This window comes from Zalophus californianus, chromosome 10 (assembly GCF_009762305.2).
Source record: "Zalophus californianus isolate mZalCal1 chromosome 10, mZalCal1.pri.v2, whole genome shotgun sequence".
Taxonomy (NCBI): Eukaryota; Metazoa; Chordata; class Mammalia; order Carnivora; family Otariidae; genus Zalophus; species Zalophus californianus.
The window spans coordinates 113,415,175-113,432,583 of record NC_045604.1 but is presented as its reverse complement, the minus strand read 5'-3'; the positions used below and the strand labels follow the sequence as shown (position 1 = coordinate 113,432,583).

At 54.2% G+C, this 17,409-nt stretch overlaps 1 protein-coding gene across 5 annotated transcripts in view; it reads right to left on the bottom strand.

The window, feature by feature from the left end:
• ADAP1 (ArfGAP with dual PH domains 1) overlaps window positions 1-17,409 on the bottom strand; it is a 72,634-nt gene that overhangs the window by 39,318 nt on the left and 15,907 nt on the right. Inside the window, exon 1 of one of the 5 annotated variants that reach the window (XM_027612662.2) lies at window positions 14,925-15,218. The exons of 1 other annotated variant lie outside the window; for it this stretch is intronic. In XM_027612662.2, coding sequence (XP_027468463.1) covers window positions 14,925-15,006 — 82 coding nt within the window. In that variant the 5' untranslated portion in view covers window positions 15,007-15,218. Of the gene's footprint in view, window positions 1-3,653; window positions 3,832-14,421; window positions 14,441-14,924; window positions 15,219-17,409 lie in introns of those variants that run through there. 3 more of the 5 variants (XM_027612664.2, XM_027612667.2, XM_027612666.2) reach the window with 3 other exon arrangements.

The following is a 17,409-nucleotide window of genomic DNA, read 5'->3' as shown; positions in this document are numbered from 1 at the left end:
TTGGGGAAGAATAAAACAGAAACAGAAAACTATGTACATCTTCGGCTATTGGCTACTTGGTGTCTACCTCCAGCCTCTTTCTCCAGAACGTTCCTCAAGCTCGAGTCTCCGCTTGCGGTCTGTGGCAATTTGCCGATCGTGAGCCCTCACGCCAGCAACTGGTCTCCACCCTTCTTCCTTCGTCCTTGGCTCTAAGCCGGATGCCCTCCTCTCCCCCGACCCGTGCCCCACACCCCACGTCCCAGCACATCTTATTCCCCAAACTGCAAAATATATCCAAGATCCGACTTCGTACCGCACCACTGCCATCGCGCTAGACTGAGCCACTGTCCCCTCCCATCTGGATGACTCAGAGCCCTCTAACGGCCTCCCGGCACACCCTCACCCGTCGGCCCAGGACCCTCCCCTACAGCAGGTACAAGGCCCTGCGTGCGCCATGCCCCCCGGCCAGCCTGTCCCCCACTCTCCTCTCCGGACACACTCGCTCCTTGCCTCTCCTTTGAACACACGAAGCTCAGGGCTCACAGTGGCGGGGGCTACGCCCACCCCTCCTCTGGGGGAGCTGTCCCCCCTCCTCCATGGAGAATTCTGGATAACCCCAGCACCAGAAACCCCAGGGTCTCCTTATCCACCTCTCCCCACATCCCCTTCCAGTGACATCCTCCTGCTCAGGGAGCCCCAGACCTCACCACTCCCCAGGACCACACCCTAACCTTGGCCACTGCCACCTCAGTACCTGCGCTCACCCAAGGCCTGCCCTGATGTGGGGGGCCCTAGTCTACCCCCTGCTCCTTTCCACGTCGCCCTGTGTCTTCGCTGCACTCCCCCATCACACCGTGTACAGCCCATCCCTCCACCGAAGCCTGTGCCCGAGGAGCTGAATGTTTTAGAGAAAGACACAGGACTGTGTAGAAGGTGCTTGGGTTAATTTGGGACCAGGGGAAGGTCTGGATGGTAAGCTGCAGTTACTTGTGGTCAATGTCAGCTCTTAGCACAGGCCCAGCTACCCCTCTGGACCCCTGGCCCCGGGCAGGCAGCTGTGCCGTGTTCCGGAAGAAACCACACACACGGGCAAGAACCAGGATGGGCAGCAAGGACCCCGTCCTCCAGGTATTGGGCCAGTGCTCTGTTCACTGACCGATGCCCCTGGCCAGGAGGGGGGCAGCCACTCCCCTCCAGCTCACGTGACTTCTAAGGATTTAAAGGCCTGGGTCCCCACCCTTGGAAGACAGACATTAAAGAGTGGGCAAAACAGCTGCATATAACAGGAAAAGTTTACAAATGAACACAGCAAAGCTTAGAAAAGACCCGAGAAGGGGCATCTGGGTGCTCAGCCAACTGAGCGCCCATTTCTTGATTTCGGTTCAGTTCATGATCTCAAGGTTGTGGGATCAAACCCCGGGTTGGGCTCCAAGCTCAGCAAAGACTCCGCTTGAGATTCTCTCTCTCCCTCTGCCCCTCCCACTCACGTGCTCTCCCTCTAAAATAAATGAATAAAATCTAAAAAGAAAAAAAAAAAAAAAGACCCAAGAAGACATTAAGTTTACACCTCAGGCTGATCCTTGGCAGACAGTCTACAACAATCAAAACAAAACAAAAACAACGACTAGGCGAGCAAGCCCTGGGAAGAGGGGAGAATCTGATTTCCTAGTGCCCACATTATTAGTTTCAAATGTCCAACAAAAACAGTCACGAGGCATACAGAGAAACAGAAAAGCATGGCCCATTCAAAGGAACAGATGAACAGAATCTGTCCCAACAAGGATTTAGTGGCAGACGTATTACACAGATGTTAAAAAATTTTTAATGTGCTTGAAGAAAAATGCCATATGTGAAGAAAGTCAAGAAAACAACGGACAGACAAAAGGGAAACAGGAATAAAGACAAAAAAACCTACAAAGAAACCAGAAAGAAACTTCTGGATGTAAAAGCACAGTAACTGAAATAGAAAATTCACCAGAGGGATTCAAAGGCAGATCTGAGCAGCCAGGAGAGAGAAGCAGTGACCTTGAAGACAGGACAATGGAAGTTATGGAGGCCAAGGAACAGGCAGAAAGAAAGATAGAAGAAAAGCAAACAGAATGTAAGGGGCCAAGCGATGTGCATGGGAGACACAGAAGGAGAGAGAGAAAGGAGCAGGGAGAAGATCTGAAGACATCACGGTGTGAGGAGACGTGAGCCATGAGGCTCCGTGAACTCCAAGAGGCCACACACTAAGACACACAACTGTACCATGTCCAAAACCCAGACCCAAGGATCACGAAGGCAGCAGGAGGAAATCCACTTGTTACAAGAAATCCTCAAATAGATGAAAAGCAGATTTCTCATCAGGAACTTCAGAGGCCTGGGACGCCTGGGTGACTCAGTGGTACTGAGCAGGGAACCAGCCTGCTTCTCCCTCTCCCCCTGCTACTCCCTCTGCTTGTGCTCTCTCACTCTCTCTGTCAAATAAATAAAATCTTGAAAAAAAAAAAAAAAGAAGAAACTTCAGAGGCCAGAAGACAGTTGGCTGATATATGCAAAGTGTTCAGAGGAAAAAACTGTCAACCAGGAATCCTATTTCTGGCAAAACTGTCCTTCAAAAGTGAGGGAGAAATCGAGATGTTCCCAGATAAACAAAAGTCGAGGGTGTTTGTGACCAGAGCTGCGGTACCACAAAGCCATATGGAGAAACAGAGATCTCAGAAAAGGTAAATACATGGCAACTACAGAAGCTAGTGTTTTATAACAATGGTTAGTTGGCATTCAATGGTATTAAAACTGGTTTTCTATATGATTTAAGAGACTAACTCATTTGATAAAAAAAATTATTAATGTAAAACTTAGTACTACTACAACTTTGGTATTTAACTCCAGATCTTGTTTTCTACATAAGAGACTAATGCATTTAAAATAATTATTATTTATGGGGGCACCTGGCTGGCTCAGTCGGAGAAGCATGCCACACGTGATTTCAGTTGGGTGGAGAGATCACTTAAAAAAATGAATGAATGAATGAATGAATGAATATTTATGTTTTGGGGCACACAACGTGTAAAGATGAAATACTGTGACATCGACAACCAAAAGGTTACAGACAGCTGTGAAGGAACAGGGTTTCTGCACGTTCCTGAAGTTAAGCTACTACAAATTCGATTTAGAAGGTTATAAGTTTAGGATGTTAAATGTAATCTCCATGGCAACCAGGAAGAAAAGAGCTATAGAATATACACAAAAGGAAATTAGGAGGGAATTTAAACATTTCACATAAACACAGAAGACGACAGGAATGCAGGAAACGAGGGACCAAAAAAAGCTGTAGGCCACACACAACATGAAGGGCACAAGGGAGAAGGAAGTCCCTCCTTACCAGCATCCACATTACAGGTAAAGGGATGAACCTCCCCAGTCAACAGGCAGAGAATGGCAGGACGGACAGAAACACACGGTACAACCACTGGCCGTCCACGAGAGATGCGGCCGAGATCTAAAGACACAGCGGGTCGGAAGTCAAAGGATGGGAAAGGATACTGCGCGTGGACAGCCAGCGGGAGAGAGCCGGAGTGGTTTCACAGACATCAGACAGACAGACAAGGAAAAGGCCACAGGGACGAAGGAGGACAGTCTATGTGAGTAGAAGCCTCGGCACAGCAAGATCTAACAATTACACTCACGCGCCTAATGACAGACATCACAGTGTAGGAAGCCGAACCCGACAGAGCCGAAGGGGGACATCGCCAGCCTCGAATGACGGCTTGAGACCGTGACGCTGCACTCACACTGATGGACAGAGACATCCGGCAGGAGTGAGGGAACAGAGGACTTCCCACAACCAACCAGATCCAACCAGGCAGCACGTGACCAGGACGGCACACGCAGTCCTCCCTAGGGCCCACGGGGCGTCGTACCGTTGTACAGGATCGACCACACGTGAGGCCGCAGGTAAGTCTAGATTGATTTTAAAAGGCAGATGTCATACAGAGTATCTTCTCTGGCCACAACAGGGTGGAGTCAGAAGTCAACACAAAGAAAACTGGGACATTCACAACATGGCGGAAATGTAACACACTTTTAAACAACCAGTGGATCAAGGAAGAAATCACAAGGGAAATTAGAAATGAAATGAAATTTGATGAAGGAAAACAAAACCCGACACCAGAACACGGGATGTAGCAACGGTGGTGCTAACAGGGAAATCTGTAGCTATAAATGGTGACATTACAAAACAAGAAGGATGTCAAACCAACGACCGAACTTACAACTGAAGGAACTAGGCAAAGAAGAAACTAAACCCAAAGCTGGCAGAAGGGAGGAAATCATAAAGACTGGAGCAGAGATCAATGAAATAGAGAAAAGAAAACCAACAGAGAAAATAAATGAAAGCAAAAGATGCTTCTTCGAGAAGATCAATGAATCGGCATGCCTTGAGCTGGATGGTCTAAGAAACTGACTCAAGTCACTAAAATCAGACACAAAGCTGGGGATGCTGCTCCCAGAAATAAAAAGGTCTATGAGAGCGTGCTGTGAACAACCGTACACCAACAACAGGGTCACCTCGATGAAGTGGACAAATTCCTGGAAAAAGAAAGCCCACCAAGACTAAATCAGGAAGAAGGGGACCATCTGAATGGTCCTATAAACGAGTAAGGAGACCGAATTTGTCATCAGAAATTCCCAACAAAGAACAGCCCTGGCCCTGATGGCTTTACGGGTGAATGCTACTCAACACTTAATAACCAACACCATCCTTCCCAAACTTTTCCAAAAGAATTGAGGGGGAGGGTTGCCTGGGTGGCTCAGTCATTGGGCGTCTGCCTGCAGGTCAGGTCATGATCCCAGGGTCCTAGGATCGAGTCCCGCATCGGGCTCCCGGCTCCACTGGAAGCCTGCTTCTCCCTCTCCCACTCCCCCTGCTTGTGTTCCTGCTCTCACTGTCTCTCTCTGTCAAGTAAATAAGTAATATCTTTAAAAAAAAGAATTGAGGGGGAGGGAGCACTTCCTAACTCATCCGACACGGCCAGCAGAACCCCAGAGATACTATGAGAAGATCACAGACCAGTATCCCTTGTGAACACGGAGGCCAACACCCTCAACAGACCACTGGGAAACAGGACTCGGCAGCACATTAAGGACGACGCACCACCAACAAGCGGCTTTAATCATGGAAAGCACAGAGGGCTCCCCGTGAGAACCCGCCAGTGTGACACACCGCATCAGCAGAACGAGGGGAAGCCCACACGATCGTCTATCTCAACTGCTGCAGGAACAGCACTTGACCAAACGTGATGCTCTCGTTAAGGTATTCAAGAAGCCAGGAACAGGAGGGACTGCCCCCCCACACACACACAGTACCCGCTGTCTCTGAAAACCCCACGGCAACCATAATCCTCGGTGGTGGAAGACTGCCAACTCCTCCTCGAGGAGCAGGAGCAAGGGGAGGGTGCCTGCCCTCACCACCTCCAGTCCACACGGTACTGGCAGCTCCGGCCGTAGCAACCAGGCACGAGGACGAGGGAAGAGGCATCTACAGTGGAAAGGAGGGAGCAAAATGATCTGTTTGCATACGACATGGTCTTATATGCAAAAAACCCTACAGATTCCACAAAAGAGCTGTCAGAGTAAGCGAATTCAGCAAAGTAATGGGATACAAAGTCAGCACATGAAAATCAGTTGCATTTTTATATATTTTTATTTACTTATTTCTTAAGTAATCTCTACACCCAACATGGGGCTCAAACTCAGCACCCTGAGATCCAGAGTTGAACGCTCTACTGAGCCAGCCAGGGGCTGCAGTCAGTTGCATTTTTATACAGATTGAGCAATCTGAAAGTAAATTGCAAGAACAAAACAACTTACAATAGCATCAAAAACAACGAAATACTTAAGAAATAACCAAGCAGGTAAAAAAAAAAAAAAAAACTTGTATGATGAAAACTATAAAATGTTGTAGAAAGAAATTAAAGACATAAATACATGGAAACATATCCCATGTTATGGATTAGAAGACTTGATACTGTCAGAATGTCAATATTACCCAAAGTAAATCAAAGACTCAATGTAATCCCTACCAAAATCCCAATGACATAGTTTGCAGAAATGAAAAGCCCATCCTAAAATCCACCTGGAATCTCAGGGGACCCTGAGTAGCTAAAACAATCTGGAAAAAGAACCACAAACCTGGAGGACTCACACCTCATGACTCAAAATCTAATACAAAGCTGTAGTCATCAAAACAGTGTGGTACTGGCATAAACGACAGACATATTGGCCAGTGGAACAGAATAAACCAGGAAATAAAGCTTCGCATAGATGCTCAGGTGATATTTGACAAGAGTGCTAAGACCACTCAATGGGGAAAAGATAGATTTTTCAACAAGGGGCACTGGGAAGAGGCCCACATGCAAAAGAATGACATTGAACCCTCACCCAACAGCATATACAAAAATTAACTCAACATGGATCAAGTACCTAAACCTAAGACCACAGGCCCACATGTTGGGCCTCAAAACAAGTCTTAATAAATTTAAGAAGATTAAAATCACGACTCATCTTCCGACCACCATGGTGTGAAACTAGAAATCCATTACAAGAAACCTGGAAAATTCACACGTGTGTGGAGATGCAACAACATGCTCCTGAACAACCAGTGGGTCAAGGGAGAAATCCAAAAATAATTGAGACAAATGAAAATGGAATACAACACACAGCAACTCAGAGAGCCCAGCAACAACTGTGATGAGAGGGAAGTCCACAGTGGCAAGCGCCGGCCCGGAGAATCGAGAAAGGTCTGTGATAAACAACCTAACTCTGCACCACAAGGAACTAGAGAAAAAAAAAAACAGAGGAAGCCCAGGGCGCCTCGGGGGCGCGGTTGATTAAGCGCCTGGCTCTTGGCCTGGGCTCAGGTCGTGATCTCAGGGTCGTGATGTCAGGGTCATGAGATGGAGCCCCACATCGGGCTCCATGCACAGCGTGGAGTCTGCTTGAGACTCTTTCTCCCTCTGCCCTTACCCCCACTCGAGTGTGCTCTAAAAAGAAAAAGGAGAGAGAGAGAAACAAAAAGATAATAGAAAGATCAACGAAACGAAGAGCTGTTTTTTGGAAAAGACAAACAACACTGACAAACTTCAGCGAGACTCACCAAGAAAAAAAGAGAGAGGACTCAAATCAATAAAATCAGAAATGAAAGAGGCGGCCTACGACTGAGACCATGGAAACACTGAGGATCGTACGAGACTATCATGAATAATTACCTCCCCACAAATTGAACAAGAAACTGATAAATCCCTAGGAACATACAAGACTGAATCATGGAAAAGTAGAAGATCTGAACACATGGATTAGTAGCAAGGAGACTGAATCCGTAATCAAAAACCTTTCAACACACCTCCAGAACCAGACGGCTTCACTGGTGAAGTCCACCAGCATTTAAAGAAGAAGCAATACCAATTAATACCAAAAAATAGAAGATGAGGGAACACTTCCAACTCCTTTTATGAGCCCAGCGCGACCCTGATGCGAAAATCAGACAAGGGCACAATTACAGGCCAACATCCCTGACGAACACAGATGCGAGAGTCCTCAATGATAGATTCGCGGACTGAATTCAACAACACATTAAAAGGATCACACACCATGATAGGCTGGGATTTACTCCAGGGATGCAAGTTTGGGTCGAGAAATCCATCCGAGCAGCCTCTCCTTTGCTGTCCTGCCCACTGACCCCTTGCAGCGTGTCCAATGAACGTCTATGTCCTTAGGAAGAAAAAAATCAATTTGGCATCCACAAATCAATGAATGTGATATGCTCCACTAACAAAAATGAAAGATAAAAATCATATGATTTCAACAGATGCAGTTTTAAAAGCACTTGACAAAATTCAACATCCATTTATGAGAAACTCTCTGAACAAAGTGGGTACAGAGGGCACGTACCTCAACACAACAAAGGCCATGAAGGTCAAGCCCCCAGCTCACATCACACTCAACAGTGAGAAGCTGAGAGATTTTCCTGTAAGGTCAGGAAGAAGACAGGGATGCCCTCTCTCTCCACCTGTATGCTATCTGGTGCTGGAAGTCCTGGCCAGAGCAACGAGGGAGGAAAATTGATAAAAGGCATCACAACCAAAAGGGAAATAGTAGAACTGTCTCTATTTGCAGATTATTTCACTATTTCTACACATTATGTGTAGAAAACCCTAAGGATTCTCCACACACGTGTACCCTCACTCACACACACACACACACACACACACACACACACACGAACTGAACAATGAATTCAGTGAAGTTACATGACAGAGGGTCAATGTACAGAAGTCAGTTCTGTTTCTCCACACTAATAACAAACCATGAGAAAGAGCAATTAAGAAAACAATCCCATTGACAGGTGCATCAAAAATAATAAAACACCTGGGAATAAAGTTAATCCAGGAGGTGAAGGGCCTGTATGCTGAATGCTATTAAAACCTTAAAGAAATTGAAGACACAAGTAAATGGAAAAACAGTCCATGCTCATGGTTGGAAGAATTAATACTGTTCAAATACCCATACTACCCAAAACAATCTACAGTTCAATGCAGTCCCCACCAAAAGTCCAATGGCGTTTTTCACAGAAATAGAGCAACCAACCCTAAAATTTGTATAAAATCACAAAAGACCCCAAAAAACCAAACAATTGTGAGAAAGGGGAACAAAGTTGGTGGCTTCATGCTTCCCAATTTCAAAGTATTTTACAAAACTACAGTAATCAAAATACTATGGTACTGGCATAAAAACAGACACACAGATCAGTGGAACAGAACAGAGAGCCCAGAAATGGACCCACCCATGCATGGTCAATTAATCTAAGACAAAGGAGCCCAGAATATACGACGGGGACAGAACAGCCAATTCAATAAATGGGGCTGGGAAAACTGGACAGCCTCGCACCATACACAAAAATCAACTCGAAATGGATTAAAGACTGGAGTGTAAGACCTGAAACCATAAATCTCCTAGAAGAAAAGAGAGACGGTAAGCTTCTTGACATCGGTCTTGGTGAGGATTCTTTGATTAGGCAACGAAAGCAAAAAGAAACCAACGGGACCGCATCCAACTAGAAAGCTTCTGCACGGCCCAGCAAATCATCAGCCAAAGGAAAAGGCAACCTGTGGAATGGCAGAAAATATTTGCAAATCATATCTAATAAGAATATCTAAAAAAATATAAAGAACTCCCACAACTCGGTAGCAAAACAGAACAACAAAAACACCCAACAATGCAATTAAAAACTGAGAAGCGGCTCTGAACAGTCTTCCAAAGGGGACACACAGGTGGCCAGCAGGTCCACGAGAAGGTGCTCAGCATGATCGTCAGGGAGAGGCACATCAGGACCGCGGTGCGATCCCCCCTCCCACCTGTCAGAATGGACAGTCACTGTCCAAAGGACAAGAAGGAACAAGCGTTGGCGAGGATGTGGAGAAAGGGGAACCTTCGTGCTCTGCTGGTGGTAAAGCAAATTGGGGCAGTCACTGCGGAGAACAGCATGGAGGTTCCTCAAAAAATTAAAAATAGAACTACGGTAAGATCCAGCAATTCCACTTTTGTGGAGGGGAACACAGACACTAACTAGGAAAGTCATCCGCACCCCCGTGCCCACTGTGGCGTCTTTCACCATGGCCAAGACACGGAATGGCTAAGTGTCCACAGATGGACGAGTGGACATCGAAGATGCCGTGTGTACACACGCACTGGAATAGTGTTCCGCCACAAAAAAGAGGAGAACCTTGTCCTTTGCAACAATACGGACGGGTCCTGAGGGCATTATGCTAAGTGAAATGAGTCAGAAAGAAAAAGATAAATACCATATGTGGGTCCGAGGAAAAAACCCCTGAACTCACCGACACAGAGGACAGCCTGGTGGTTGCCAGCGGGGTGGGCGAGATGCGTGAAGGGGGCCGAGGGGCACCAACTTCCAGGCAGAAGATAAGCAGGTCCCGGGAAGTAACGCACGGCGTGCTGGCCGGAGTCAATAACACGCGTTGTATATTTGGAAGTCGCGAAGGGAGTAGATCTCAGAAGTTGTAACTGTGTGCTGACAGACTGTTCACCAGACTTACTGAGATCATTTCACAACATACACAAACCCCGGGTCACTGGGTTGTGCACCTAACACTAATATCATGCTCCATGTGAATTGCACCCCAATTTCATTTTTTTTTTTTTTTTTAGATTTTATTTATTTGTCGGGGAAGAGTGCACAGGCAGGGGGAGCATCAGAAGCAGTCTCCCCGCTGAGCAGGGAGTCCGATGCGGGGCTCGATCCCAGGACCCTGGGATCATGACCTGAGCCGAAGGCAGACGCCTAACGACTGAGCCACCCAGGTGTCCCTGCACCCCAATTTTAAAAAGGAAGGAATTTTGCCACATGCTACCATGGGGCTGGCCCTGCGGACACGAGACAAACACTGTGGGACCCCACTTCTCTGAGGGACCCGGAGTCGTCAGGTTCACAGAGGGCAGCGGGGGGGGGGGGGGCCAGGGAGGGGGGCGTGTTTTGTGCGGACGGAGTTTTAGTCGGTGAAGGTGGAAAGTTCTGGAGACAGCTGGCTACACAGATGTGAAGGCGGTGAAGGCCCTGAACCGGACACACCCACATGGTTAAGACTGTCCGTTCTAGGTTATGTGTATTTTAACACAATTAAGAGAAGGGGGGAAAGAGCCGGTCTCAGCCACTGCTCTGGGCCTGACGGGGCCACAGGGAACAGCCGCCAGGAGGGCAGGTGACAAACCCACGCCTGCCAGCCTGGTGGAGCCCCTTGCGGCTCTTCTGTGGGGGTAATGGGACCGAGCCGCCAGCTCACAGGTGTGGGCAACAGCGCTAGCAGGCCTCTGGCCAGGAGCAGGGCTGAGTCAACAGCAAACGAGGAGGGCGGGGCAGTGTCACCCGCCTGCCTTCACGGCGCTGCCTCGCAACAACGGGGCCCAGCTCACACACCCTGGCCCGCCCAGCAGCTCCGAGTCCCCTCTGGGGCGATCTCAGCCTAGTGAGTGTCTCCGGCATGGCAGAGAGGGGTGGCTGAGCCTCCCCTGCTGGGGTGGAGGGGGGCAGCTGCTCCCCAGCCCCCCATACATGCGCGGGCACCAGGGGCCTGCTGGCCTGTGGCCGAGCACAGAGCCAGCTGAGGGACACCGCCTGGAGGGCCCCCCAACCCTCAAGACCAAGAATCGCCTTGTGGCCCAGCCGTTCTACTCCTCGGGCTCTGCCCGAGACTCAGACTCGCAGCCCCGCGTTCACAGCGGCCAAGATGGGGAAGCCACGCAGGTGTCCGCGGCTGGGCGGTGGGCCCAGTGTGGGGCGTCCATATCACAGAAGCACGGACACGCGAGTGTGGAAATGAGCCAGAAACAAGGCGAACGCTGCAGGACTCCCTCACTCGAGGTCCGGGAGCCGTCAGACCCACAAACACAGCAGAGCCGGGGGGTGGGGGGCCTGTGTTTCTGGTTTACAGGATGCTAAGGGCTCTGGAGACGACGGGGGGGGGGGGGGGGGGAATGGTGTATTCAATGCTCCCACACACCTAAGACTGTTAGGAGGGGGACTCCTGGTTTCAGCTCAGGTCATGAGCTTCGGGTGGGATCACGCCTCAGGCTGCCTGCTCAGCGGGGAGTCTCCGCTTCCTCTCTCCATCTGCCCCTCCCCCTGCTTGTGCAAGTCCACACGCACGCCCTCTCAAATAAATGGTTAAAATGGTAACTTTTATGCATATTTTACCACAATAAAAATAATCATTTTTTTTAACCCAAGAACCAGGTGGGTTGGCTGCCCCAGAGATGGGTGCTGCCTGCCCAGCCCACTCCTCAGCAGCCCCCTGCCAGCCACACGCCCACCCAGGGGACCCTCTCCCAAACGAGGCCAAATTCCTGGAATTCCCCCCAACCAAGCTGCTCTGCCCTGGCTTACAGCAAGTTCAGCAAGTTCTGGAGAGTCATGTCCGCCACGAATCCTTCCCGGGCTGAGCGAGCAGCTTCTGCTCTGAGATCACCTGCCTGGCTGAGCAGATACCACCTCGGGTCGTGGCTGAGCCGCAAGGACCGTCCCCCCAGGCCTCTCAGAGCCAGACCGTCTGGGTCCTGGCTCTGGAAACGTGCCTAGAGCAGCCCGGCCTGCATGCAGCCGTCTCAAACCATCTGTCTTGTCAGAAACGAGGACTCCCTCACGGTGTTGACCGTGCACGTCAGAAGGCCCAGGTGCTCTCAGAATTGGCTTTACCTGGGTGTTTCCAGGTAACTCAGATGTCCAGGGGACATGCATCAAAGGACCACACGATTATCACCCACGGCCAAACCCAACTGAAGACGTGAGAGCCCCCAAGTCCTTCCGGGGCATCAGACCTGAGGCTCAAAGGAGAGAATCTATCATTTGTTCCAACTAGGTAGGCAGCTTGGAGGACATGCAGAGGCCCACCCCCCTCCCGTGACCCCAAGAGGAAGACCCCCACCCAGGCCTTGCCGGGGAAAGGGTTGCAAACGCACCCACTCCCTCAGGCCTGTCACTTCTCCGGGAGGCTGTTAGCTGGGTCCCACGCGCAAAGGAGAGGGGAGCCTGCTACTGAAGCAAGTCCTGTGGGGCTGCAAGGACTCCCTCACCCCAAGGCTGCCTCCCTCCCAGGAGTCCTCACCTGGCCAGTTGGCCCACAAGGGCCATGGTGGTTAGAGGTGGCCCAGGCCTGCCCTGCCCCCTGGCCCCGGCAATGCCCTGCTCCCTGTTGGCTGTGGTCAGGCAGGGCAGCCATGAGCCAGTCCATGTCACCACAGAGTGGCCCCTAGCTGCCCGTCTGGGCCAGGGTAGGCACAGTGGCACAGAACCTGGACAGACCAGATGGCTCCATCCAAGCAGCAGATACTGTGGGCGGGCATTCCACTGGGGTCATGAGGGAGGAAGCAGGGCAGCAGGCCTTGCCCCGGACACCCCTGGAGCAGTGGGGAAGGCCAGCAAGGGGGGGGCAGGGCTACATCAAGAGACCTGCTCTGGTTTGAAGCCCCACATCCCCCAAGGTGGCTCAAGTTTCCAAAGCCTCAGTTTCCCCAGCTGTGAAATGGGGGCAATGGCCAGCATCTTGCCTGTTCCACAGGGCTGCCAGAGAGATAAGGCAAGATGCTGGTGTCATGGGCCAATTCTGAAAAACCAGAGGCTTGGCCCAATGCCTGGGAAAGCTGGGCTTGTAAGAACTGACCGCTCTGGAGCCCAGCGTGCCTGCCTCGGGGCAGTGGCCTCTGGCTGGGGGGGGGGGGGGCAGGGCATGACACTGCCCACTGGGAGGGGAGGGGCCCCTGCAGGGCCCAAGAGGCCAGGAAGCCCCCTGTCCCACCTGCCCACCCCGCGAGGTCACTGGAGGGAGGCTGTGGGTCCAAAGATGCTGCTCCTGAGCAGTGTACCCGGAAAGGAGAGGGACAGGGCCAGCCCCCCCTCCCCCGACCCCCTGCCCGAGGCTCTCCTGAACAAGGGAAAGTGCAGGTCTGGAAGAGGGAGGTGGGGAGCGTGTGAGCGGTGCCAGCCAGCGGGCAGGAGCAGAGCGCGACGGCGGCGCCAATGCAGCCCCCACGGCACCCTCAGGGTGGGCCCCGCGACTCCCCGGGACTCAGGAGGCTGGGGGAAAAGCCACCGCAGTTTGCCCGGCTTCCAGAGAAGACTGCCACCGGCTGCGGGGCACTCTAGCTCCTGGTACGGCCTCTCTTGGCAACACCATAGCTGACCAGCAGATTCCCAGGACCTGGGGCTGCCAAAGACCCACCCCCCAGCCCAGTGGGTGGGCAACAGAGGAGGGCTGGTGCCCGGGTCCCTTCTGGAGTGCCCAGAGGCTGCGTGTCTCAGACGGCCATCTCGGGACAAACGCAGGCCCCCTCCTTGGGGGGCTTGTGCTAGGTGTGTTCTGAGGAGTCTGGCCTAGGAGCCCCCAGTGGGGTGTCCAGTGCCCCCCTGGAGTGCCTGGGGAACAGCCCTTGAGTGGGGCCACCCTCCACCCTGGGGTGACATGAGCAGGTGAGGCTGCCCCACCCCCACCCTCAGCAAGGACTAGGGGTGCTGCCGATGGCTCAGAAGCAGGGTGCTGCCGGCCTGGAAGCCCGGCCTCTCCTTTTCCTGACCATCCCAGGACAAATCGCCCCAGGAAGGGAGGGGAAGCTCCTCAGGACTCTGGCACCTTGGAGATCACCCCAGCGCAGGGCCACCCAGAGCAAAGTCCAGGAGATGCCTGCTGGGAGGGTGGGTGCAGGTGGACCGGGAGCTTGTTACAGGCTGCACCTGCCCGGGGGCCCCACCTGAACTGGCCACCTGCCCAGAGCAGCCAGTTGCCAGGGTGGGGAGAGGGGAGCCCTTTCCTACAGGCTTCCTCCCCCAGCCCCCTGCTCAGGGCGCGTGCAAAAGGGTGGCCCCTGGCGAGGGGGGCGGCATGACGTCACCTCCAGGTGGTGGGGAGCCAGGTGGACCCCCACACCCACGCACAGAAGCCCCCAGGGCGGCTTGCCCTTTCTCTCCCTGCAGAGGCTGGCCCGCGCGATTTCCTCTTTCTCTGCGGAGCCGAGGTTTCGCAAGGCAGCGGCGGTCCGTGGGTGACAGCGAGACACGCAGCCCGGGGGGGAGGGGAGGCGACACAGCCACAGGCCCCGGGGCCGCTGGGAGGCGACGTCCGGCTCCATGCAGGTGCACCCGGGGCCCGCACCCCCCCCCCCCCCCGCACCCCGGCCACGCAGGCGCCGCAGCACCCTTCCCAGTCCCCGGGGCTGGCATCCAGGCCGGCACCCACCCCGGGCCGCACCCATCCCGGCCCCGCACCCGCTCGCGCCGGCGCCCACCCGGGCCCGCGCCTCCCAGGGGCGCACCCACCCCGCCCCACATCCAGCCTGGCCCCGCACCCACGCGGACCGGCCACGACCCTGGGCGCACCCACCCGGCCCGCACCTACCCGGGGCGCCGCAGTCGGCGCATCTCGTGTTTCCCGGCCGCTGCAGCAGCTCCAGGACGGCCCTTCGCCGCTCCTTGGCCATGGCCGCGATGCTGGCCGCCCGGGATGCCGGCCCGGGGCCCGGAGCGTCCGCCGCGCCGCGCTAGGGCCCCACGCAGGCTGCCCGCCGCCCGCGGCCCTGCGCCATCCTGGGCGGCCTCAGCCCGCGCGCCGGTTCCGCATTCCTGCCGCCGGGCCCGGCTCCGCCGCCGCCGCCTTCGCCGCCGCCGCTGGTGTCTCCGCCGCGGCCGCCGAGCGTGTGCCGGCGCGGGGCCCGGGGCGCACGGCGCGCTCTGGCCGGCACGGCCCGCGGGCGGCCCCCAGCGGCGCGGGCGGGCGGGCGGCCTCCTTCCGCGCCCAAACCGGCCCCCAGCCCCAAGGTCTCCCCGCTGCCCACCCCCATCTGAGCACAGCGCCACCGGCCACACCGTGTGGGGGGCTTGAACAGGCCTGGGAGGGCTCCTCCGCGCGGCGCTGGGGGCGGGGAACAGCTCCTGGAGACCTACTGTGCGCAGGGCAGCACCCCTGGCCCCGTGGGCGCGCTGGGGATGCTGGCTGAGGGAAGAAGGGGTACCAGCTCACACCATCCCTGCCCCAGGGAGGAGTGGGCCAGCAGGCCCCGCCAGCTGTGAGGGCTCAGGCCGCAGAGGGACAAGACAGTGGGGGTCCCCATACCCGGGAGGAAGCCCCACTGTTATAGGAGGCCAGGGACCCAGGAGTGAGGGCGACGGGAGGGATGGAGGTGACAGGTAACAGGTGTCTCTTCCTCTGCCTGCCTCTGCACTTTTCCAAATTCTTTCCATCATCTTCCTAAATTATGGATGCAATGATACATACAATTGAAATAAGCGTCACACTGAAGAACTATAGTTTGTTTCTCTCTACCCCCGCCCCGGGCAATTCTGAGCCGAACGCGGTTAACCATCCCTCTGCATCCTTCCAGAATGGTCCCCGTCCTGTCAGAACACCAGGGCAGTCCCTAATCCTTCTGACCTGCCACCGGGTTTTTGTGGGGTTGTTTTTTTGGTTGGTCGGTTGGTTGGTTTTCACTTAGTGAAACCTTACATAGCTTCCAAGTCAATACATATCGACCTATATTTTTCTCTTTCAGTGGCTGCATTCCACCCAAAGGTCAGCTGGGCCATGCCGTGTTCACCCAGTCGCGGGCTAAGGGGCATTTAGGGCGTCTGCGGTCACAGCTACACGAGCCGCCCTAGTCTACCGCCAACACCTCCGTGAGGGCTTCAGGTGGATGCACATCACAAAGGGGCCCTTGCGGGACAAGGGGAAAGAAAGGTGCTTGAATCACGGGAAGACCCTGCCCGTTGCCCTGTCCCACCAAGTGCAGGCGCGGGGCGCCACAGCCAACTCAGGGAGCACAGAGCTTCCTGGGCCTCGTCTGTTTGGCAGGGCGTGGCACCCCATTCTAGTCTGCATTTCTAAGTCACTAGTCCCGTGGTGCTGTGTGCTCAGCTGACCACACGTCTCTCTCCATCATCAGACTGGAGCCTCCTGAGCAGATGGATGGCGCTTTCACCTCTGGGCCCCTGTGCCAGGGTCAGAGCCTGCCACCCAGCACACGTGAGGAGAACGTTGCTTAACGGAGATGTTAATGACAGCGAGGTACAGCTGCTGGCTAGTGAACCACGCACCAGGCGTTAGGTTAAACCCCTCAATGTAGCTTCTTATTTAACTCCCATTTTATGGGGAAACTGAGGTATGGAGCAATCCAATCAGTTGCCCAAGGCCACACATGGCTTCTACATGTCAGGACTGGGAAAACGTACGACGAGAAAAAAGAGACACACACTGGGAAGGCCGCCCCGAGAGGGGCCACGGCCCCGCCCGGGGGCGGAGAGGAGCACGGGAGCGCTGAGGGGCCAGAGGGAGGGGTCGGAGGAAGAGCAGGTGTGCACCAGGGCCTTCTGCGGGAGGGAACCACGTGAGCAGACAGCCCCGGCCTGTGCAGGGGCGCGTCCTCTGCCTTCTCTGTCTTCACGTCTGACTGAGGGGGCGACAGCATCGCCCCGGGGAGGGATGAGAAAAGAGAAGTCAGGATGTAAAGCCAGAGTCCCCCAAGGAGGCGAGGGCAGGGGCCGCAGGGCTTCCTGACAAGGGGGCGGCCCCCACTGGCTGTGGCCAAGGCTGCTGGAGGAGCACGGGGCCCACACAGGATCCAGATGGTGACAGCACAGCGGAGACACGGGGTCTGCATCTTCTGGGCCTGGGCTGGGGCCCCGCCAGACCTGGTGCCCACCTGCCCACGGCCACTGAGCCCCACTGAGCAGATGCTAAGCTCCTTGTGGGCAGGGTCTGCCTGCTCCTGTCCCCACGGCGAGGGGGAGTCCACGCACAGCTGGTCAGCAGGCAGGGGCGACAGGGCCCTGGCCCCCAGCCAGCACGGCCGCATCTCGGCATTGGCAGGGCTGGCTCTCCCAGGGAAGGA